A 24,917-nucleotide genomic window follows, 5' to 3' on the forward strand; every position below is an offset into this window, starting at 1 on the left:
TTCAATTGAGTAACAAAACCATTCACCACAGGTGATCTTATAACGTTATTCAGTCCAAACATTTACGGAAATATTGTACTTTTTAACCACAACATCAAAGACACCTCATGGCATCGAACCAATCAGCAAAGGTCCAATCATCTTTGTTGACGTCATCATATATGTTGCTCACAGCCACTAGGGGGCAGCTGGGGGTTGCTATGCTGTGCATTCACCAGTTACCACCTTATAAATAATAAAGAATAAACACGCGTGTAATGAATAAATAATTACACACTATATAATAAATAATACTTTAATTAAGCACTAAAAAAGAAAAAACGCAGGAGTGAAAGCTGACAAACATGTATAATGCATAAATAAATCCAGAGTTAATGACTTATGGTCAATTAATCTATTCTCAGCTATAATGCACAAACATTGCTCATTAAATTGACAGTCCGTATTTTATTTGTTTTTTTCTGATGCGCCTATTGCTTTTTTCTTATTAGCTTTAACATTCTCTCTACTGATTTAGCTGCCTTTTGGCATAATAAGTTTGGCTACTTGCAAAATGCATTTTAAATGAATATAATAAAATGAGTTTCTCAATAGCAAATTTTTATTATTATTATTATTATTATTATATACACTCAAGACTATTTATTGCTTGTTATTGCCGCATTGTACACAATAAGTGTATGGAAGCTGTTGAAGTAGTCCTGAAACACACAAACATGGAGTGTTTTCTAGCAATCTTCAATGTTTTTAATTCATGCTGTGCAATGACGTCATTACTGACCCAATACTTTTGTGCTCAACGAGGACATCTAGCGGCGGCGAACGTCACCGACAGAAGCCCGCAGAAGAGAACAAAAGGCTGTGGGAAAAGTCTTATTCAGCACTTTGAAGCCTGCTCGGTCTCTGAACACTCGAGTGGAGTTGAAGGAATGGTTAATTTTGCATGAACCTTTTTGGGAAGAAATCAAATATTACCACACCGAGTGACTGCAAAAGAGACTCCAGGAATTTTATTTTTTTTGCTTTTACCAGAGAGCAAGCTTTCTTTAGAGCATATTTTCTTTCAAGTAAATGCAGCAATGAGAAACGAAAAGCATTTATAGCTACTCTCCACAGCATAACCCAACCTGTTTTATGTCAAATAGCTCTCTTTAAATAAAAACAAGCAAGTTAAGCCCTAATGGTGTCCAAACATTTCCCACTGAGGCCATGTATTGAAACATCAAAAGATGCAGCTTCCAATTTGGTATCTTTCATTCAATAAAAAGGCTAAAAGCAATGCATTGTAGATATGACAAGAAGTTATTTAAAGAAAAAAACAGCCCGATTTATACCATAGGCAACAAAGCGTATTATTGACAGATTTGTTAACAATATTTGAGAGAAATAGGCAGTGGCCACCACACTGGCCATCTAGACATTTCTGGAATGAACTTATTGCCACCCCTATGCAAGTAATGGTCTCACCTTGGCCACCCCAATGAAAAATGTCTGGCTGCGCCACTGGAAATAAAGATATAGAAAAAGCTTTACATTTTTAAGTTCAGCTCGTAAAAGACGAGCGCAAAAGCGTTGCGTTGAGTGTAGGTCATCCTTGCTGTGTTAATTTGCAGTATTTTTCATGTACATTTTTGCCAAATTTGTAGGGAATTTTCACTTGTTTACACTTCTTTTAACACTTGTGACAAGAATGTTCCAAAAGGAGATGTGCGACCTTCTAACACCACGACTTGCCAACTTATTTTTACACTTGTAAAAATGTGGAAGCCCGTTTCTGCCACAAAAAAAAATCGCGATGGTATGTCATAATTCTGAGATACAAAGTCCAAATTATGATAAAGTGTAAATGATGAGATAAAAAGTCCAAATGCTGAGATATAAACTGCGCATGTGCCGAGTGCTATGTGATGACGGCTGCAGTGAAAAGGGCGGCACATGTGTAGTTTATATCTCAGAATTTCAGATTGTCTTTTCTACCTCCTACTATATTTCCTTCTGATATAGAGAAAAACCAAAACATGCAAGATATTTCATGAAATGATTTCATACAGTAATCCCACGCCACGTGCTTCGAATTTCACGGATTCACTCACGGTTTTTCAAAAAGTATATTAATAAATCATGCTGTTTTGTGGTTGAATACAGCCTGTTATTAGTAAAAAAAATGCACATTTCAGCAAATTGTACTTTTTTTTTGCCCACATTAGGCATAAAGCATAAAAATGGCTAAATGAAGTAATATACAAACATAAGGCATTCAAAGATGTAGTATTCTACACTGGTCACTAGGTGTCAGTAATGTTACAGTAATGTTGGGTGAGACACAAGCACCAGACTTGATCAGAGGACCAACAGGCTTTAATGACCTCACAACAGGCACAATAATCCCTAACATGGGCTACTGGCATGGCCGTAACCCAGGCCAAGCTAAAAGGGGACCTATAAATGTTAATGCCAACGCGTCAGATAATGAGGTTTGCGCATTTGTGAGTTTTTAAAGCAGTTTTGCATGACTCTGCACGCTGCTCCTAGTTCCACTGACGTCAACGCAACCCGGACTTCCTTAAATGGGCATGCCCAGGTACGCGCTAGTGGACTGCCCTCCCCCTGCTCTGTTTTTGAAGAGTTCACTGTGTTACGTTGAGCAATGGCTCCCAGGAAATGATTGTTGGGGTGTGCCTGAAGAGGTGAGCATCAGGCAGAAGTGGTTGGAGTTGCTGATTCCCGGCCAGCAAGAGAAAAATATGCTCATCTGTCAATGGCACTTCACACAGGACTGTTTTGTGAACATGGGCCAATACGAAGCCGGACTATTCGCCAAACTGATGCTGAAGTCCGACGCCTTTCCAGCATTACTTGGCCGTGTTGAAGAGTCAGAAGAGCAAGGTGTAAGTAACAGTTTATCAGTGTCCTAACTGTGTTAATTTTGTCAAAGTAATCATGCAAAAGTGGTTGTCTGTGTAGCATGATAGCTTGTGTGTGCAAACGGGGATTACAAGCTCACCGATGTCTGGAGCTGCTAATAGCCTTTTTCCACCACAATAAGTGGGTCTACCGGAGTTTATTTTAAACATGGGTAGTCCCGCAAAAAAACCTTTGAATGACCCCATTTCCACTACCGAAAATTTGAAAGTGGGGTTCGGCGGCTGTCCGGAAGTCCTCAGGAGCGCTCGGTAGTGTGACCAATCACAGCAGAGTGGGCTCGGCAGGAGGAGGGCGTACCTGGAGGAGGGTTGGAGGTGGAGTAAATTACATACCGGGAAGCGGGAAACACACAGGAAGAGGCGCAGAGTCTGGTAGATGGAGAAAGATTGCTGTGTGTAGCTGCTCTATAGGAGTCAACAACTCAATACAAATCAGTATAACAGGTCTCCTTAAAACTCACTGTGAAACCCTTGTCACTTCCTGTTCACCCCCCACACAGCTCCCCAGCACTGGAACACATTTACGGCAACACACACAGCCACAAGTCTTATTTTCTCTTATTATGTCCATTACATTGGGTAATAGGAGTGTGAAGGTGACTATGGGGTGTTATTTCAAGCCTAGGGGGCTCTAATAATAATAATAATAAAAAAAAGTGTTTTCTGTTAACTATGAAGTCATGGGTGTCTGGAACCAATTAAACGAGGGATTGCTGTGTTGAAATGTTTCTATATTTTCTTCTTACCTGACAAAAGATGACGTGAGTTGTTGTGAGGCAGTCTTATCGCAGTGTTGCGGTCCAACAGTGACAACAGAGCAGACATCTCACAAGCCAACCACAGTGTGTTTTATTGGGTGTTTCAGTAATACAAGTGCACAACAAACCACTCTGCAATTTGCAAAGGTGGCGGGTAGCCAGTAAATATACAAGTCCTGCCTCTTTCACAGGCAGACCTCCACTTTTTGCTTGCGGCCTGCCTCAAAAGCCGTTGAAAAAATACATACAGTACAAACAAAATGAGAGGAAGTTCAAAAGCATAAAGGGTCCATGGACGCAAACCTTCCTGTTCCATGCAGGTAACGTACTCGAATGACAAACAGAAACAAAAAAAAAAGGAGAAACGTGAAAGTCTGCATGTTTGTTCCAGATGCCACATAGAAAATGAGAATACATAGTGTGTGTGTGTGTGTGTGTGTGTGTGTGTGTGTGTGTGTGGAGCAGGAACACAATGCTATCATCATTATCATAGTGTGTGTGTGTGTGTGTGTGTTTTTCCAATACAATACTTCCAACATTCACATATTGGAAAATAAAAATCCCAATCTACTCTTTGTATAAAAAAGAAGCTTTCAAGTCAACAAGGAACAAAAAAGGACATTTTTTGTGTTGTTTATTCTTAACTTTTTTTTTTTTTGAACACAGAAAAGTTGGATAAAATGTGGAGGAGGGAGAAGAGCGGGAAGAAGAAAAGGAGCGGGGGGGTTCAGGTACTCTGATGCACTTAGTGAGTGTGCTTTGACAGACGAAGGGCGAGAAAGAGGTAGAGAGTGGTACATTGGGGGAGGAAGGGATGTAAAGGGGGCGTGGCTCGTGGCAAAGAGGGCGTGGTCTATGTGGCGTATCTCTTGGTCCACTGCTTGGCTATCCTGTCATGCTCTGTTCTGTTGGTCAGGTACTGTGTGGCGATGCTTCCCACCAGGGGGTCGGCTGCAAGGGGGGGAGACAACGGCTGATTAGCGCTAAGCCGAATGACCGCGTCTTCACTCCGCTTCCCGAGAGAGCCTCACCTGGGTTGCAGTCTGTGAGCAGGGAGCAGATGGATAGCAGCACCTTGGAGATGGTGAGGGCGGGGCTCCAGTTGTCCTTCAGAATGTCCAGACAGATGACGCCCTGGCTGTTGATGTTGCAGTGATAGATCCTCGTGCGGAAAGTCACCTGCAAACGACCCCTCACGTTAGCAAAGCACACTTCCCTCGGCTGTAAATATCCTTTAAGAGTCCCAACAAGGCGAGCACCTGAAGGACGAGGGGGACGGACAGGGTGTGTGTGTGCGCTTGACAGCTCTTTTGAGGCACCATTTAACATGGATTTTTTTACTGCAGCGTTTTAGTCAACTAAACGAGGATGGCCAGCAGGGGCAGCGAGGTGTGACGGCAAACGGGAAACAACTCGGGATGTCCGTCTCATTGTCCCGCACCAAAGTGGAAATGATTTTGTGGACTTGTTGTACTGGTCACAGCCAATGAGAGCCACCCCCTGGTTTACCACCACCCACCATCACGTGTTAAAAACATCCCCAACCTGAGTGGATCCAACACAGAAACCACTGTTTGCCTCACCGGCTCCCCAACATCTGGTCCTCCTGAGCCAACCCCACCTCCCCCACTAATGGGCCTTAGCATTCTGAAAAAAGCCTCCCACGAGACATGATGTTATAAATAACCTTCCCCTCCACCATCTTGGACGTGGTCTGGAGGTAGGAGGCATGTGAAACGGACCCTGCGACCCGATGTGTTGAGCGTCACATGAGATTTCCATAAGCGAGGGAGTGTTGAGCAGCTGTGGGCCGAAGAGGAGGCAAATGTGTGAGAAAGTGGGCTTTGGCTGCAGATCACAGCGAGGCAGAGGGGTGAGCGGGGTGGGGGAGGTTTTGGGGGGAGGCGGAAACACACTCGAGCCCCTCTGGCTAGAGCAATGTGGGCCGGGCATGTGGATTTGTTTGAGCGTGCTGTCAAACAGGCGAGCCCAGCGCAGCACAAAGGAGGGAGAGGGAGGCAAGCGTCAGCGGGGTGATCGGGTGCAGTGCAGTAAAAAGAAAATCTGGTACCGACCCGGAACTAGACTACCTTTCCATGACTATCAAGTAATTCAATAGTTTTTTTCAAAACACGTTGCAGGAGGTCACGATCTGTTCCTGCAACAAAGCCAGTTATCGCTGTCGATTTCATAGGAGCAGATCCTTTCATATGTTCAAGGATACCATCTTTATCCTTCATGGTGGTCGCGGCGGTCAGTGTTGAGCAGCGTTTTTTTCGCTTTGAGCATTTTTGTGATGTCTGGTTTCACTTCCATGGCTGTGGCTTTCCTTTTCTTTGGCGCACCACAACCAGGAGGAGTCTGCCTTGTGTGTGGGAGACATGATGACGGGCAGCTGGTTGGCGTGGGAGAGTGGGGGCGACGTTGACCTTCCTGTGTATTCTTCCACCGCACGCAAGTAACTGGTCATGTTCTTCTTCTTTAGATGGTAAACTAGTTCAGAATGAATCAACAGCGCCTCTGCTGGTTGCAGCCAAATTGTGGACTCCATTTTGACAAACGACCAACAATCAGTTCCACATGATCAACGGAATTAGCATAATTGATTAGCTGGATGTGAGATTCTCTGTGGACCAATCGATGGATGGCAGAGTGTCGGGCTCCACCCTGCACAAGCAAACCGTACCGTATTGTCACATAGGTTGGGACTAGGGGTGTCACAAGATCTCGCAAGATTAAAACTTGAAGTTTTCTTGTTCCGGACAAAAATCATAAATGAATTAATCGCACAATGCATGAAAATGTAATATACTGCCATGTGCATGCATGTCTGTTTGCCTCATCTCCCGCCTCAAAACAGGCAGGAAGAAGAGATTCCATTTGTGCATTGGTTTCATTGGACAACGGCATGAACGGAGTGAACCCTGTCTTGGTGGGTTGAGGCGGGGCTGCTAGCATACACACAGAGTGCAGACGAGTGAAACGTAGTAGAAATTAGATTAGTAGATTGCCATATATTGTCTTTTTTTCCGTTGTGCTTTTTGTAAAAGTAATGTTAAAATCTCGTGTCGTCTCGTAGGCCCAATCTCGTGTATCATTTTGTTTTGTGACACCCCTGTTTCTTCAGTGGAAATACAAAAATAGCTTTTGTGAATCATTTGAATGTCCAATGAATAGTCCAATGCTAATTCGTGGCGTGGCGCCACAAATAAATGAATGTATGGGAATCACTGTCATGCCTACAGTGCGCTGGCCTACCTTGGGTGGTTTGAAGGGGTAGTCGGGTGTGAAGGCGATGTCCAGGAAGAAGACTCCACCCTCGTACACAGAGCCTGGGGGTCCCAAGATGGTGGACCTCCACTCATAGATGTTGTCTCCTTTGGGACCCGCGCTGGAACGTCCAAACAAGACAATAATATGCTTAATGGGAAACACCGCTGTACAAAGAATACACAGACAAGAGAATTGATAATTCTACGTGAACGGTCCTGTTGCATCGCGACAGAGACTCCAGAAGCAGCCTTCTGTTCCAACATCATATTTCACAGGCTTGCAGCAGTGACCACACTCCCCTTTTATCCATCAATCCCAATCACACCAAGGTGCATTCATGAACACCAGGGATTCCCAACAACATCTACAACACAACCAGACTGACTTCTGTTGTGAACTGGTGCTGTATAAAAAATGTCATGAAAACACAATTAAATCCAAGCAGTTTCTCCAGCAGGTGACTGAATTGATGAACACCTTCCCTCAAATAAAAGGAGGTGTTGATCATTAAAGTCACCTGCTTTAGTGACCACTTGCAAAGAAAACCCGCAGTGTCTCGGCTCAGGAGTTTGACACCCCTGCCATAGAAGGTCAATGCAAAGTGACTCCTCAATGCGGCGTCCATATTTAAAGAGCCTTAATTACATTGTAATTATAACGCTGAACGCTGTCATTGTGAATCACGGCTGGTGAGCAGACGACAAGGATGAAGAAGCAACATTTCATTGAACTGGATGTGGAAATACTGAGAAAAGTATCATATTTGGAGGGCACAGCAGTGGCATGATTGAGTGTCATCGGCGTGTGTGGAACTTGGCACACCAGCAAGAACTAAAAACAAAAGTGGTGGGATATGAAGGCGCACCTTTTCATTTTCAGTGAGCATGTATTTAAGATTTGTATGTCATTGATGCCACGTTTTGCAAAAGCTTTCATTTAAAAAAGGTATGCAAAGAGGCAGCCGTCCTCCTCGTATAGCCTACAAATATTGGTATTGATGACATATACAGTACTTGACATATGCAATGAAGAACTGTCTTGTTTTAGGATCAACTGTCCAAAGAAAAGAGCAACACAGCGCTGAGGAGATGTATATTGGCTCTTTATTACTTTTCATTATGTTTACGTTGACAAGACCATTATTTGATAACTTGATATTTACCAAATACGTAATATTCTCATGATGATCACATGAAATGAGGAAATTCCAAGCACAATGTTGTTGTTTTCTTTTTTAAATGTACCTTTTAGTCCAAAGTTTTTTGCCGGTGTTTCAGGTTGTAGTTTCAACATATTTAGTTCAGGAGGGGGCGGGTTAGTGTTTGTGATGAAATTCTGCCACAATTGAGTGGTCCGCCGGGGAAATACTTCCCCCACACATACGTTCCTTCTCACGACAACAGCATTTCATTCACATTATGTCAATTTCTGCAAGATTACGCATTTAACAGTTGGGCGGCAGGAGGGAGAGCAGGTCATCCAGAAACTGGAAGGTTCGACCCTCGCTCCCTCCACCCAGTCAATGTCGTTATGTCCCTGGGCGAGAACCTTCACCCACCTTGCCTCCAGTGCTGCTCACACTGGTGTATGAATGCAAATGAATGTTTGGTGCTGGTCAGGGAGGCCGTGGGCGCAAATTGGCAGCCACGTTTCCGTCAGACTACCCTAGGGCAGCTGTGGATACAGATGTAGATTACCACCACCAGTGTGTGACTGAGGAGTGAATGAATAATGAGACAATAATAAATACAGTAGACGCCCCTACAATGTAAATAATCCGTTCCGAGAACCTTTACGTTATAGGGTTTTTATGTTATACAAAGCGTACAATACATGTAAATAGCCTAATCCATTCCAAGATCTTCCCAAACTCACACCTTTGGCCCTTCAAAATATTCAAAGTCCACCAAATATGGTGGGAAAATATAAGAAAACGTTACCATAAACATAGTAGAGTAACATTCCAATATAAAATAAGGTAATAAATAAGATTACTGTAAAGGAATAAAACTGAAAAACAAAAACAATCTTACTGTTCACGAGATGTCTTGATCAGGAGCGCAAGTGGAGGCAGAAGAAGGAGGAGGAGGAGGAGGAGGAGGACTAGCCTGAGTCGAAACGCGACTCAAAGAGTCTAAGAGTCAGCTGGTCTCACAGACAAACGCACACGCACTACACGATAATGCTGTGTGCAAAATTTTAATTTAACTTAACTTAATTGTTTAAGTTAGTTTCAGGGGAATACGAAGAGGAAGGAGTTTGAAGGGACAAGCCTGTCTCTCACACAAACTCACGTACGTGCTGTATAACTCAGCCAATGAGATGAGAGCGTAGGCGGTGCCCCGATAATCAGCCAATGAGTTGAGAGCGGAGGCGGTACCCCGAAAATCAGCCAATGAGAGCGTGACGCGTCAGAAGGCGTCACCAAGTGTTAGTCTGAACTTGCACCGACTTGAGGCATTAATAAAGTTGATTGAAAAAAAAAAAAGACTTGCACTGACTTGACGCTTTGTTATATGGAATTTCTTATATAATACGAAGCAAAAACTTTACATAAATTCTTTATGTTAAGTGGAGTTTATGTAAAAGGAGGTTTATGTTATGCGAGGTACTACTGTACATTCATTAATCACACAATAAATGTAAATGAACCATGCCATGTGCGGGCGTGTCTGTTTTCCTCGTCTCTCGCCTCCAAACGGGCAGGAAGAGGATTCACTCTGTGCACTGGTTTCAGCACCTTGGCGGGTTTGTTCCATAGAACAACAGCGTGAACAGTGTGAGCCCTTTTCCTCAATCATACAGTCATCTTTGTCTCGGTGGGTGGAGGCGGCACGGCTAACATACACAGAGAGTGCAGACGAGTGTAGTAGAATGTAGTAGAAACGAGTAGATTGCAATAGATTGTCATATTTGAAGTAATGTTCAAAATGACGCGTTGTCCTCGTAGACCAGGGGTGTCCAGACATTTTCCAGTGAGGAGCATACAGTAAACTGAAAGATGAAAGGATGCAGGGGCCACTTTGATACTTTGTAAAGTCTGTAGCTCAAAAAGAAACTGCATTTCACCTTTGTAATATACAGTAGGTGAAACGTTACTCAAAAATGACTTTTTTCATAATAATACCAGTTTATTCTTGTAAAATTGCAACTTTTGTTCTTCATTTGATGACTTTTTTTTCTTAATATTTTGACTTTATTCCCCTAAAATTACAGCTGTTTTTTTCCATTTCTGCTGTTTTTTTAAATTATTTTCCAACTATTCCATTTCAGCTTTGCTCTTGTAAATTTTCTTCCCGTAATTATAACTTTATATCTTTTAAAAATAATAATGTATTTTTTCTTTATTTCATCATTGTTACTAAAATGATATTTTTCATCATTTTACAAGTTTATTCTAATAAAATTTAAACTGTTTTTCTCATTAGAAAACTATTTTTTTGTCTTAATATTTTTACTTTATTCTGGTAAAATTTCCGGTGTTGATTTTTTTTTGGTACAACTTTTCACCTTTCTTCTTGTATATTTTATTCTCCTAATATTTTGACTTCTTTTTTTTTTAACTATTCCCATGTTATAAAATTTCCCCCAACCCAAGTTTCCAAAAATTACAACTTTATTCATTGTTTTTGACTTAAATAAAAAAAACAAAAACATTTTCTTTAATATTTCAGCTTCATGCTACTATAAAATTACATTTTCCCTCCTACTATGACTTTATTCTTGTGAAACGATGGCTTTTTTTACTTGCTAGATTACAACTCTTCTCTTAATATTTGGACTTTTCATTGATTTTCCCCATTTGTGCTGCTGTTTTTTTTTTTGTTTTAAAGATTCCTTGTTAATTTACATTTTTAGACCGTGCGGGCTGATAAAATCACAGACGTGGGCCGCAAATGGCCCCCGGGCCGCACTGTGGACATCCCTGTCGTAGACCCAATCTTGTGTGTAGTATTATCTCGTCCCTTCTGGCAGTTTTGTGTACAAAGCGTGTGCACGAGAGTGACCTTCGGGACACATGGAGCCTGCGCGTTTTATTTGGACGGTCAAGCAAAGGCTTCCTGAGAGCGTCTGAGCAGCCAACCGCTCTTGACAATAAGATCATTCTCCACAAATAGAAAATTGCTTCCGTCCTCTTCTGGTGTCAACACATGCAAATGTGTGCTTAATCTACTTTGCCACCTCTTCACACTGGTCTGCTCCTAAGCCTTTCTTAATTAGCTCATTACGGCTGCCTCGTCTCTGGGGGATAGCGTCCAAGAGAAATGTTCCTGGCTGGGATTCGCTTTGTTTCTTCCACAAAGCAAATGTTGGATTTTCTTTCCTCTGAGGGAGAAGATAAAAATAGGATAGAGGTGATCGTATTACAGCGTTCCTCATCAGGGTTTCAACGTTTTCACGCTTTTGACCTTCCCAACCAACCACTTAGTATGAAGCAAGGAAACGACCGCAATAATAAACATGCATTTTAATGACTGCCTCTCAGACAGTGTCAATCAATAACAAGCATTATTACCTCTGTAGGGACGGGAGGTTTTGATCACGTAATTCATGTTAGCAGGATTGTGTAAAAACTACCAGAGCAATTTCTATCAAAGTTTGAGCAACAAAGGTGGAAAATTCATGTTAGCTTGTGTTGTTACTCGGGGTGTAACAATGCATGTATCTACAGTATATCAAACCGTGACCCCTGTATCCAACAATACGCAGTTTGATATTTATTTGATCACCTTCCGATGCCGCTCTGTGTATCTGTGATCAACTACTCTGGCTTCGGTTGCATTGTTAAGCACAGAGCAACACATTCATACCATGCTGAAAATGTTGAAAAATGTGAAAAATGTTGGCAATTTCAATAAAATTCAAATTTAAAAAGGCAAGGTAATTTATTTTTGTATGAAAAAAATATTGAACCGTAACACAAATGTATCAAAACTAACCGAACCGTCAATTTTGTGTATCGTTGCACCTCTAGTCATTACAGTCCACTTGCATGAAGGTTGAAATGGTGCAGTGGCCATCCCAATCCAGCAGGTGAAGCTGCACCTGCAGGACCGGAGCAGAACAGTATGCAGTATGCAGTGGTCCCTAGCCACATCCAGGTTTCAATTTTGCGACTTCACTCTACCATGGTTTTCAAACATATATTAATTCATAAATCATGCTGTTTCTTGGTTGAAAAAGCATAATTAGCATATTTTTTGCCCAAGTTAAGCATTTTCAAGCATAAAAATGGCTTAATGAAGCAAAATACAAAAATAACCCATTAAGAAGACACACTGAAATTGTGAATGTATTACGCTACAACCCCCAACATCACTTCCTGTCCTCCGCACATTTGGAACACATTTACTGTGACACACAAGCATGAATTTTATTTATGTCTCAAAATGGCTGATTTTCTCTGATTCCATCTGCTATATTGTGTAATTCAAATGTAAAGGTGACTATATGGGTGTTATTCCATGTCAGGAGGGCTTAATGAAGTAAGAAGTCAAAAAAGAATGAGGATGTTCCAGACTATAAGTCGCTCTGGAGTACAAGTTGCATCAGTCAAAAAATGTGTCATTAAAAGGGAAAAAAACCTAAGCTGCACTGGACTATAGTCGAAATTTATTTCACAAAATTTAAGACCAAGAACAGACATTTAATCTGGAACTACACAGTAGCAGACACATATAAAACGTAACAGTTATTCAGCAGACACTGTACCTGGGAGGCTGACTAGACATAACAAGCAAGTTGCCAGTGAGCAAATTCACCAAGCTCTCGATCTCAGGAGGACGGGAGCAGCATATACTGTAGTTGTCACAAGCCTAGAGAGCCTTCTCATGGCTGTTGATGGTAATGTTCACTGCTTGTTTCACAGCAGTCAGGATAAATTAACATTTAAAAACAGGTTCAAAGTAAGAGTATTCAGACTCCTTGAAATTTTTCACTGTCATTGCAGCCATTTGCCAAAATCAAAAAGTTCATTTTATTTCTCATTAATGTACACTCAGCACCCCATCTTGACAGAAAAAAACAGAAATGTAGGCATTTTTGCAAATTTATTAAAAAAGAAAAAATTAAAAGTGCGACTTATAGTCCAAAAAATACGCTAAGATCACCATCAGCGGCTAGCATATGTACAAAAGAACAGATTGTACAAAACAAAATGTCTGTATTTTTCAAAATTAAACATTATAAAAAATTTCAATCAATTGTCTTTCGGCCCAAATAAGATCGGTCCCTCACGGCTGTCTGATATACATTTCTGCAGCACATCTACACACACAAAAGCAGTCCCAGAGAGGCGATGAACAACTTGCAGCCAGGCTATACATTCAACGATAACTAAACTTATCTAAATAGCTATCGTTAGCTGACAAGCATAACTAGCAGGAAGAGGGCGGGATATAATGCTTGCAGTGCTAGTATAATGCATGATATGTACTAATATAATGCATGCTGTCCCTTTAACTTGAGAGATAAAAGGCAGCTTGTCAAAAAATGGATAAACCACCAATTGGCAACTAATCAAATCCTTGGTGCAGAACTTTGAAATGTGCCATTTGTGTAACGTTTGCTCCATAGCTGAAGTGTTGGTTTAAAAGGAATGTCTCAGCAGCAATGAAGTTATTATTACAGAGTATTGATCTTGCAGTGGAGAAGGGGTGCCGATGCTTCATGCTCCGTGTGCTAGAAATGCAGTAAAACACTGCTTCACTCACTGAGCGTATAGACTACTTATATTAGTAGTCCATGATGGAATGCCAGAAGTGAGCCAGAGACACGCCAGAAGTGAGCCAGAGACACGAGGTCATTGCTCTGTGGTGAGATGGCTGCAGGGGATCTGACAAGCACACAAGGACTGTGCGCAAGGACTAAGTCAATAGCTAAAATGTGCATGCCGCCGCTGGCTGTTGCTTGGAGACCCCGGAACAAGTCCCCGCCTCTATACCCCCGAAATCACACCTCCCTTCACCAAAGGCCCATGCCGCCTGGGGTGTTCATGTGGCGCTTTGTTGCAGCATCTTGAGAGCCGGCTGACAGGTAACAGGATATACGGCCAGGTGTGATGATTAGCTGACCACAACAACCAACACATTGTTAAATGAATACCTCATTGTCATAAGCAAGCGTTATTATCTTTGCAACGGAAGCTGTAATAAATTGTCCAAACACGGCTGCTGGCGGCCTCTAAGGAAGGCTGTAAGAAGCTCGGCGTAAGCGGAGCTGCATCTGCAGTGCTGCTGTCAGCCAAATACCTTGATTCACTGACTATCTGGGTCATTTGTTTCAAGGGTCTGGGAGACATTAGTGCGCAAGATTCTTGCCGCAGCCCTGTCCTCCGCAATTACGCTCACGCGGGAAGCCGCTTTTGACAGCCGGGCCGCTTCCCCCCACCTCGGACCACCAACAAAGCCTTTTTTCGACAAAACACTCACACGGCAGGCGTACCGTGACCGAGGTGTCTTTGTGTCAAAATCTTGTCATGAAAACAAACTGCCTATTGCCTACACAGAGGAACACCACGTGCACACACTTGTCACAGTCGCGTCGTTCCTCCGGCAACCAACAGGACCTATCTTGATACGCTCCAAAACTGGCGCTTCACTTCAAGCAGATTCGTGTGACTTCATTTTTCAACAAGATTGAGCACTGCTCTATTGGCACCTGATGGTTGGAGCTTTTTTAAATGAAAAAGTGTCCCAGTGATGGATTAGCCAAAAGGGGGCCCAAGACCTTGCTCTTTGTGCTTGGCCTGCAAGATGCCCAGAACTCACCGTGTGTGAGTTTTTTTCCTTGATATGTAAAAAGATCTTGTTTATGTTCCACCGTGACCCACTAACCTCGATGACCTCAAACATCAGCGATGGACTCGGTGATATGATGATACGCTTCTAGGAGGAATTCTCTTACCGCATTCATGTTGCCCGTGCTGCAGGGGGTGGCCACAGTCAGCACTTGTCAGACAGGAAATAAGCCTTGATTGTGAGTAGAATACCTGCGACTTGGCTGGAGTTTTCTATTGCTTTACCTTAATAAAATATTGCCTCATGAAATCACTTCATTCTTTTTGAATGATAAAAACAATTATACAGGTGTTCCGAGTTACGTAGAAGTTTCGTTCCTAGACTTTTGGTGTAAGCTGGAACTTATACCTAAATTAACTCCCAAGTCACTCATATTCACACATGAATACAGTAATAGACACGGTAATACAGTGGTACCTCGCTACATTGCGGTTTTTCACACAGTAATTCATGAATAAATAAATGATGTCTGTTTCCTGGTTGAATACGGCCTATTATTAGTAAAAAAAAAAAAAAAAAAAAAAAAAAAAAGCATATTTAATCCATACGTAACCACAAAATGACAAACCCGAACGCCGCAAACAAGGGACCACCTTACTATGCCACTGATAACCTCGTAAGGCCACTTGTTGACTTTTTAGCATACATATCCTGTTTACATCTGTCAAGTATCTCCACTGTCTGCCACAAGTGTTCTTCGTGTACATGTACTTGGGTCTTTTGTGTTGCGTTTTGACCAACGTTGGTAATTGGACATGTCATCTGGCTGTCACCCTGGTGCCACATAGCCTGTCATTAAAAATAGCAAGTGTGTCTTGCTTGCAATACAACCTGCCATTAAAAGAAGCAACAGTGCCGCTCTGCGCTAAACGTGTTATCAACCGTCACTCGTGCACCTCGGCAGGACTGGCTCATAAAGTGGTGTTTGCGGCACCTGCCTCACAACCGTGTCTCACTCTGGCCTTGTTCCCCTCCAGGGCGGCTCGTTATTCAACAGGAGTGTGATGAAATAGGAAGGCGCTTCAAAACACAGGGACTCAGAGGCTTGGGGAAATGTTTTCTTTTGTGGAATGTGAAGCAAAACACTTCATCATTTTTATGCCAAAGTTTCTCAGAAGTGGCCAAGCCGCAGCGGCAATGATTTCCATATATATGGGATGACCTTTTCCCTCCCGGGATGCAGTGAAGTATGCGAGACGGGACGTCCTTTTGCCCGTTTAATCGCGACCGTTGACTTATTTCATCGCCGCTCAAATGTGCTCGATTGACGCAAATGTCAAAAGATAAACGGCATGTGGCGACACGAAAGAAGAGCTAACCTCTGCACACATCTGTCGCAGTTTATGGCCGCCTTGAGATCATTCCTGCCGTCATCACTGGTGGAGGATACGAGACATGTTGTCATTGCGTCTGTACATCTCTGGAGTGGAAATGCAGCTTTTTCAAAACGTACCGATTTCCATTTCACAGATATTCATAAGAGAAATCGATAGAAAATAACCCACCGAGTCAAAAGACGTGTCATTTAAATAATGCGATACAGAGAGCTGATGAGAAATAGTAAACATGCAACCCCGTCACAACAGAAATGATATGCTCTCATGGAAATACGATAATCTTTACAGTGGAATCTCGGTTTTCGTACGCCTCAGTTTTCATACAATACGCTTTTTTGACAACAAATGTCTTGCTAAAAATAGGTCTCAGTTATTGTATGGCCAAACAGTGTGCCTACTAACTAGTCCGGGGAATCGAGGGCCTAAACAAAGCATCCGCACCTTGGTGACTCGGCCTCTGTGAAGAATAGTGTTTTTTTTTGTTTCGTTTTTTTAAGAGTTGGGACACTATAGACAGGGAATCCTTTAATCGTCTGTACTATGTGTATGTGTTGTTTGTTCATAGAGTGCACACAGAACAATTCGTATCAGTCGCCTTACTGATGAGGCATTTAAGCACACTGACAATTTTTGAGTGTTAGACTAAAAAAAAGGAAACTTGCAGGTGCCAGAAGTGCAAGAACTTTGAAAAGGAAGGTGAGAAACACTACTGAATTCAAGAAAGAAGTGGTAGCAAAACACCAAAATACCACGGTAGCGTCTGTTACTACAGCATTGTAATGTGTAGGTAGGAACCTTTTAACACAGGTTGCAGGGGGAACGGATTAGAATGAAGCAGTGTCCACGTGGCTCTTCCATCCCCTGTCTTCAATAAAAGGTAGAAGTTCTGTTTAATGTTCATAGATCAACATCATTTATCATTATTTAGCATTATTTTCTGCAGGCAAACTTATAATTATTCGGTATAAAATGTATTTTTTCTTCATATTTTGGGTGTCTGGAACAGATGAATTGAATTGACATTAGTCGTGATGGGATAAATTGCTTCGGTTTTTGCACAATTCAGTTTTCGTTGAAGCTTTTGTAACAAATCAACAAAAAACAAGGTACTGCCACTGCAATTCAATACACACTGCAGCTCAGTCCTGGATTCCAAGCAAACATATCGCTTTCAAAAAAAGAAGCCCTTCCCCTGTCACATGACATTAAACTGTCCCGTGCCCCCGCCCACCCAATAACTCAATGATGCCACATGTGATCTCAGACACAGCAACACTTCTGTGTTATGAAATCATTCGTTTTTCTGGGAATGAAAGCAAATTTCCCCCCCTTTAACCCCCTGAGCAGCAGCATCAGTAGTAGTAATTGAATGTGAACCAGCGCATTGTGGCGCTTGTGGAGTACATCCGTGCACAAATAAAGCCATTATCTGCATTATTTACTATTCCGGCTCATTCCCCGTGGGTGCTCCTTCTCCTAATGGCGCCGCCGCTCACTTCACATCTCGTTTTGTATCGGCATGCCCGCCGTTGATGTTAACAGAAGAGGAGCTTTAATGAAGCAATCTTCTTTCCCGCTGACCGTGAAAGAGCCCCAAGACCAATTACTGTGCAGCTCGCCGGCCGAGGTGACACCTCCTTTTGCTGCGCGCTGGTCTTTATTGTCACAAATGACACGGTTTGTTTTTTAATCCAACCTTTTATTGTCCATCTCTAAAACGAAGACTGCAATTACTGACCAGACGGTCCATCCAGCAACAGAGGAACACAAGGATCTTTCTAGTTTGACATGGAAGCTTGCAAGAACTGGACTGAAGAAGAAGCCTATGTGCTGGTTTATAGTTCACAAAGCAGTAAATAGAGCAGGAGGGGTGTTTATTAGCCTCTTGTCGTCTTTTTCTAACTCAGCCAGCTACTATTGAGGCGCTGCAAAGATTCCAGCGTGCTAAGCATTTTTCTCCTCGGCATCTGGGCTGCTGCATGAAGCAGACGTCTGATGCGGCGCAAATGTCAGCCTCTGGCTAAAGCTGAATAATGCACAGCATCTATCATTACCATGCACTGGCATCAGAGCATCATGACGCATACAAACTGCAGCAGACGAGAGCAAAAAGCTTCTGTTTCATGAATAAACACCCGGTGACCCTCCACAAAGCAGGCTTGCATAATCTGGCAACACAAAACACCAGCCCCGCTCCTCTGATGTGCTTTTCCAGATCATTCCTGGAAACGCTCGCAGTCTCTGAGCGCTTAATTATAAACATTTGCTTTGCTTTGGGATGACACGCACGTGGGTTCGCCAGGCGAGGGCGTAACGTGGGAATGATCTTCCAAGACACATTAGCCTCCCAGACAAAATGTGATTGAAATGATTGAAACCAGCCAGGAGTGTCATGTTAATAGTCCTCATTTTTAACACCACCACCACCACCACCACATTGGTATCTGTTTGGCCAGAATCACGGGTCTGTCAGCCCGCCTTGCCTTGCCGAAGGTGACACGATGCACGGAAGGGGGAATGTCCGACTCAGACGAGGTGCCTGAATGCCTCGTTTGTCTCTTCCTTTCGATCTTGATTTGCCAGAACATGATTTTGGAAAAAGCAGAAAGAAAAGGCCACTCTTTGTGTATGTTCCCCACCGATTAAATGTCAGCAGAGTCAACACGTGGAGCGGGGGTGATTTATTGACTATCCATTAAGTAATCCGTAAGAATAATGTTGATCGTTCACATCACGGAGGATATGTTTTGTAGGTTTTTTTCAACTACTTGGTAGCAAACAAGACGAGGGGAATTCATTCAGGCCAAACTGGTTTGCTGCTTAAGGAACTGAAAGCAAACCATGTTAGCGCACCAATACGTCTGCACCCCTGCACCCACGGGCTGGAATTTGTATCTGCTGGACTAAGGGTATGTCTAATAGACCACAACCTGATAAAAAAAGGAAGGTACTACAACATTGTCAAAACAATCTGTGTTCACACCTGCAAAAATATGCCAGGCCCGTAGATGGACATGTAAAGAACCACTACAGGCACGCGCATGTGTGCCTGTGTCTTATACAAACACCCTTTGTTAAATAACGTTTATTTTACACCAATAACAAATCTAAGCTGCTCATTGGACTCCAGACTGTGGGGAGAAAGGTAGAAGGTTGATTGTTTTTAAACTTCAGGGCTAAAAGTCTCTTCTCTGAGGTGCAATGTTTCTGGATTTTAGGACTTTGTGGTCTTTATTTGTCGGTGATAAATTAGGGGCATTTGCCAATACCGGTGTTTCCCATACATTGATTCATTCATTCATTTACAGTTGCCTGCATGAAACAACTGCAATCCGCTGGCAAGTCATTCTACAGTTAATAACATTTGCAAATAAAAAAGTAGTACATTAAAGATGCTAAAACCAATCCGTTGTAGGCCAGTATATACTGTTTTATAAGTTATATATATACCTCATGAACCAATTTTATTTTTAGAATAAGCTGAGTGCTAATAAAAGGACAAGCTGCAGGCCGAAAATAGTGTCACACTTTGGACAACCCCGGTTTCCAGCGTTTCTTTGTAGGCCAGTGCAAGTGCAATAGTAAGAATTTAAAGGCATTAGTCTTTTATTTTTAGTCAAGTGAAGCTCCTGATTTCCATGTTAATGGAATCGCAGAATTGGCCAATAAAAAGGGAATTTACTGTTAAATGTGGAATCCCGCGGAAACTGACGTCATGTGAATGAAATGTTAGCTGGGTTAGCTTAGTTTAGCAGAGCATGCTGTGTGTGTGCGGCTTGTCAAGAATCCTACACACAAAAGGGACTTTAGAGGAAAGACTTGGTCCTGGGCACGACCTAAAAAGGCATCCGGTGATGAGGTTGTTCAAGTGACTTGGGGAACGTGGAGTTACCCCTTTATCAGCATCGCTCTCGGTCTCATTTTGACCTGGAATGGGGGTACCCGTCTAGGGTCCCAGCCAGGGGAAACTGGTGAGGACAAGAGTTAAGGGGAACTATTTGCTATGACACAACATGTATACCTGCTGAGATGACGCCATAAATACACCAATGTCACTGATAAATGTAAAAGACATGTATGGTTATAAAGCGGTGGCCCGAGTGTGCTTACACAGTGTCGCCTTTAACCGCTTGTTAACGTAAGCGAGCGTTTTACGATGCCCGCTGACGCTGTGCACGTTCTGAGTGAAATAACATTACAATTGGAATTGTAAGCACGGACATTACAATTTGTTGAGAATTTTGCAGAAATGTTTGCAGAGGCTGACATCCCATTAGACAAGTTAGCCGAGCTACATCCGCTTCTGAAACACCGGGCAAACAATGTACTGCATGAATACATGTACGAAAAATAAAAAGGGATTTCATAGGGCCTTGGCAGCAATAATAGTTCCAGCTAGTAGCCCCGTTCTCGGTCTCCACCGAACAATGGCGGAGAGGAGATCCGCAGAAAGGGCCAAGTGAGCGCCTAAAGTCGCCTACACGCACTGCCTAGATTTGGCGCTACCCGTTTGCCCTTGCTCATTAACACATTATAACGGGACTGTCTGTGAACGCAGCCTCGTGCGCATCTGGTCTAGAATAATACAATAATAAGACGTAGCAGGAGGGATTTTGTTTTTCGAAAAGCGACCATGGACAATTCTTGTGACTTTTTCTGGTCTTATTGGACACGAAGATGAAAGCACACACACTCAACCCAACCCACCCAAAGCACTAATAAGTGGCTCAGTCTTGCTTGTGACATTACAAAAAAAACAAAAAGAAGCAACAGAAGACAGTTCATTTACTGTATAGTCCTAAACATATTTGTTTTGTTTTTCATGTTTTTTGCTAACTTGTTGCATCGTGGCCAATTATGAACACACAGACAACGTCATCTAAACCCGCCCCCACAGATTGCAGTCCTGTGGGAAACACTGAACACTGCAGATGCAACACTTGTGTGATTTGTCCCCTGCATTGTGCTGCGAGATGGCAGACAAAGAGCGATAGGATCTCAGAGCGATCACTCACTTGTAAGCTATTGTGTTTATTTCACCTGACAAAAAATGTATTCCGCTTGCCGGTGCGACAGCCCAAAAAAAAAAAAAAAAAAAAAAAAAAAAAAGACTTCTGAAATGACCTCGCCTGCTACTGTGGGTGTAAATGGCAAAAATGTCCACAACACTCAATGTTTCATGCTCGGGCGCCCTGCAAGCCCATTAATAACGGCCGGGACAAATGTTTACCAGAAAACTACCTCCAGAATGGGAACACTGAGGATTCAATGACACACATGAATCAGAACATGCCGTGTGCAATGTCGCACGGGTGCCGCAGTGGAAAACATTAAGGATAAATTAAAGTCTGGCTGGTGTCAGGGGAAGAGCACCGTGCCGTCTTTCAACGTGAGCTGATGTTTTCTTTTCCGCTCTAAACCTTGTGCTGGGAGGAAAATGATGGGGTGGGGGCGGGAGAGCTTCTGCCCGGGGAGAAAATGATTTTCCTGGAGGCGTGTGGAAAAAAAAAAACGGTGACCGGGACGAGTTAGCAGAAGACACTGCACCTCTGTATGATCTACCGAGTTCCACCAGTATTTAAACATTTCACACCACGTTTCCGCCTTTCGGTCGATGCGCCCTTCAAGACCTTCTTTCACACAGACCTCCAGCGAAAATGCAGCATCAGAATCGCAACAGGAGATTCTGCATTTCTTCGCCTTTGCGTTTCACACAGAACACAAGGTTGTAGGATAATGCAGCAAATGTGTGCTTTCACATAGCGACATGGCATCCTGGAACCAGATAAAAGCGTCTGGTGTGATCTATAAAACACTTTTTGGACAGCGACTATTTCTTTTTGGTGCCGTTCATGCACAACACATACACAGGAGAAAAAAAAAAGTGAAAGGTTCTTCAGTAAGGGTGGGCAGTTAATGTTCCCAAGGGGCCACAAAGAACAAAAGAATGAACTAAATTATATTTAATATCATCTCCCTCTCTTTAAAAAAGCAGAACAAAATTCATTCATTCATTCATTCATTTTTGCATCTTAGCTCACAGTGCTTCAGTCATTCAGTGTTTCCCATTCATTCCCCCCGCCCGCCACAAATACATCTGGGCCGCCATAGATTGATTTGACTGTCTGTGTAGCTTGTGGAGACAACTTTGTAAACGGCATCGCAACTCTGCTTCCTAACACACCTGATACATGTAGCAGTGGTCATCCCGCGAGCTCCATCTCACGACCAGACATCCCCACTGACGTGAGAGTTGAGCTGGCTAGCACGAGCCCCGCTTAGCATACAACATGGCGCGTGTCTTGTCATGCTATTACACTGCGTGACGCCAACTCCAACTGTGATCGTAAGGTATTTCTTCATCACCAAACAAGCAGCCTGCTCAGAACTGAAAACTGGGACCGGAAGTTAGTGATGTGCGATACCACTGATTTCCTTTCCGATCCGATCCGATACTGATCCGATACTGAGCCGATACAGAAAAGGGTGTTGTAAACAATAAAAAAGAAATGAAGCAAAATAACAAAATGTATTATTATTATCATTAATTATTAACTCACTCAATATCAAAGACGTATTTCTACGTCTTTTACGAGAGGCAAAAAGAGTTGATAAAAGAAGTCATGTTTCATGCAGTTTTAGGCGATAAAAACGGCCACAAGGTGGCAGAAGTGCTACTGGAAGTCATTGTACACCAGCTTGGTTAGTGTACGTTTTGGTTGGGTTGGAGCTGGACCTTTTGGAAAGGATTAATAAGGCTAACCAAGGTTCCACTGTAAAAGCATTGTCCTTTTAATCCATGCATGAACTTATTTGAATTTTATTTTACTCCACGCAGGCTGGTCAGGGACAGGCAAGGCGATGTGGACTGCGGGCCGTTATTTTGCCCAAAGCCAGCATTTTGTGTTATTCCCTGTTGTGAAGCAAGTGATTCCCTCTGATTTTGCATTCAAAAGGAATAAAGCTCCACTAAAAAGGTCAAGGTCACAACAGGATCACACGCGCCGAGGGGTGGATATGATTCATCAATATTCATAAGGAAGTGGTGTCTGTGTGGAACACCAATCAATCATCCCAGGTCAAAGGCTGCTGAAACCCAACAGCATTCCCTTGTTTCCCTGCCTCATCGCATCTTACAAATCCGACTCAAAAATCACTAAAGTTGCGCCGCACGGTTGGTTGAACACCGGTGAATACCCAGGAGGATTTCCTGAAAGAGACACCCCCCGCCCTCCATCCTGAGCCCAGTTTCCTCCAGTCTTCACCCCCTCCCCCCCATCATGAATATTGATAGCTGTGCCTGCTGTGCTTAATGGCGGCGCTGTGAGGAGTGATGCTGGCTGTGTCACTCGCATCATCCCCCTCGCACCCGAAACCAACATGGAGCCGCCACAGGCATGAAGATGATCCGTCAACAAGGGATAAGTTGGAGGACAGGACGCACAGTAAAATGGCACATTGTTGAGAACAGTGGATGGCGATTGGCATTAATCTCGCATTCATGTTTGAAACCATATCCCATCATTGTAAAAAAAAAAAAAAAAAAAAAAAGACATTTTGATGCTCTCTGCTCAGTCAACACAAAGACAATAAAAACGTGTCTAAACGCAGGTCCTTCATACCGACTGCTGTCAGGCTCTACAACACCTGCACCACCTGAACCATGTTGTAGTCAATATGTATTCTTTACACTGTATTCTTTACTTGCGTATCTTGCTTGCTGCTATAACAAGTGAATTTCCCCGCTGTGGGATAAATAAAGTACAAATACAAATACAATACTAAAAAGTCCAGGAAGCAAAATCAGAAGAGTTTTTGGCACATCATCAATCATTCACTGGGTCTGTTTCCACACTTCACAAAGTCACATTTACTTTTTACTCAGCTGCCAAATTTTCCACTGACCCCCTTTTAGCAACGTTTCAAGGTTTTTCCCCAATTTCCCACTTAAGGTGTTTGCGGTGCAAATTGAAAAAGTACCCAAGAACATGTGGATGTGAGTGAAAATACACTGATCCACCTCGTCTTCTGCGGATTCATCTGCTGTCTGGATTTTGAAAGGCCTTTCTCTGAAAACCCACTTTGCTTCCAGAACATGACACGACGGTCTCTTTGGAGGGAAGCAGTGCAGAGCTCCGAATGGGTCTTTGTTGCTTTGCTGAAGCTTAAAGCCTCCGCACGAGTGGATAGACTTAACAAACCGGAAAGACTAACGACTTAAAGCCGCAGCGTCCTGACACACGCATCTGTAGACATCCCAAAACCATAGGCGAGGATGTGACAAGTGAGGAAAACAATGAGCACCTTATAGAATTTACCTTAGTTCCCTTCGTAATGAGCTTCAATGAACAAGCATGAATGTAGACGTCCACACTGTGTCCCATTGGGACATCTTCCTGAATTTGTCAAGTATTTCTCAAAAACCGGGTGAGTGGGACATCCAAATGAAACCGTGCGCCTGTTGTTCCAGGATTATGTTGATCTGCTACACTCAAAACAACCAGTCACATGATTCCTTTCATTTGTTTCTAAATACCATATTTTCCGAACTATAAGTCTCGCATCAGTCAAAAAATGCGTCATGAAGAGGGAAAAAAAACATAAGTCGCACTAGACTTTAAGTTTCATTGACTGGTATTTATGATCAACCACCCTCAAATGTGAGCTTTTTGTTATGGTGGCGCTCCTAACAACATTCATTTCAGAAGAGAAGTCGAAGCCAGAGAGAGGGGGCAATGTTTATACCAACAAGTAGGCAAACTAAAGCTTAGGTCGCAACCAAGCGTACAATTTCATGGCCGTGCGTGGTGACCATGAAGAAGTAAG

The 24,917-nt window shown here is 42.9% G+C and overlaps 1 protein-coding gene across 1 annotated transcript in view; it reads right to left on the bottom strand.

Moving 5' to 3' along the window:
- Positions 1 to 3,750: 3,750 nt before the first annotated feature.
- LOC129185026 (ubiquitin-conjugating enzyme E2 E2) overlaps positions 3,751 to 24,917 on the bottom strand; it is a 31,768-nt gene continuing 10,601 nt past the window's right edge. Inside the window, exons 4-6 of the mRNA XM_054781658.1 lie at positions 6,941 to 7,073; positions 4,714 to 4,861; positions 3,751 to 4,633 (exon numbers count right to left, since the gene is read on the bottom strand). Coding sequence (XP_054637633.1) covers positions 4,536 to 4,633; positions 4,714 to 4,861; positions 6,941 to 7,073 — 379 coding nt within the window. The 3' untranslated portion in view covers positions 3,751 to 4,535. The remainder of the gene's footprint in view (positions 4,634 to 4,713; positions 4,862 to 6,940; positions 7,074 to 24,917) is intronic.

This window comes from Dunckerocampus dactyliophorus, chromosome 7 (genome assembly GCF_027744805.1).
Source record: "Dunckerocampus dactyliophorus isolate RoL2022-P2 chromosome 7, RoL_Ddac_1.1, whole genome shotgun sequence".
Lineage (NCBI taxonomy): Eukaryota > Metazoa > Chordata > Actinopteri > Syngnathiformes > Syngnathidae > Dunckerocampus > Dunckerocampus dactyliophorus.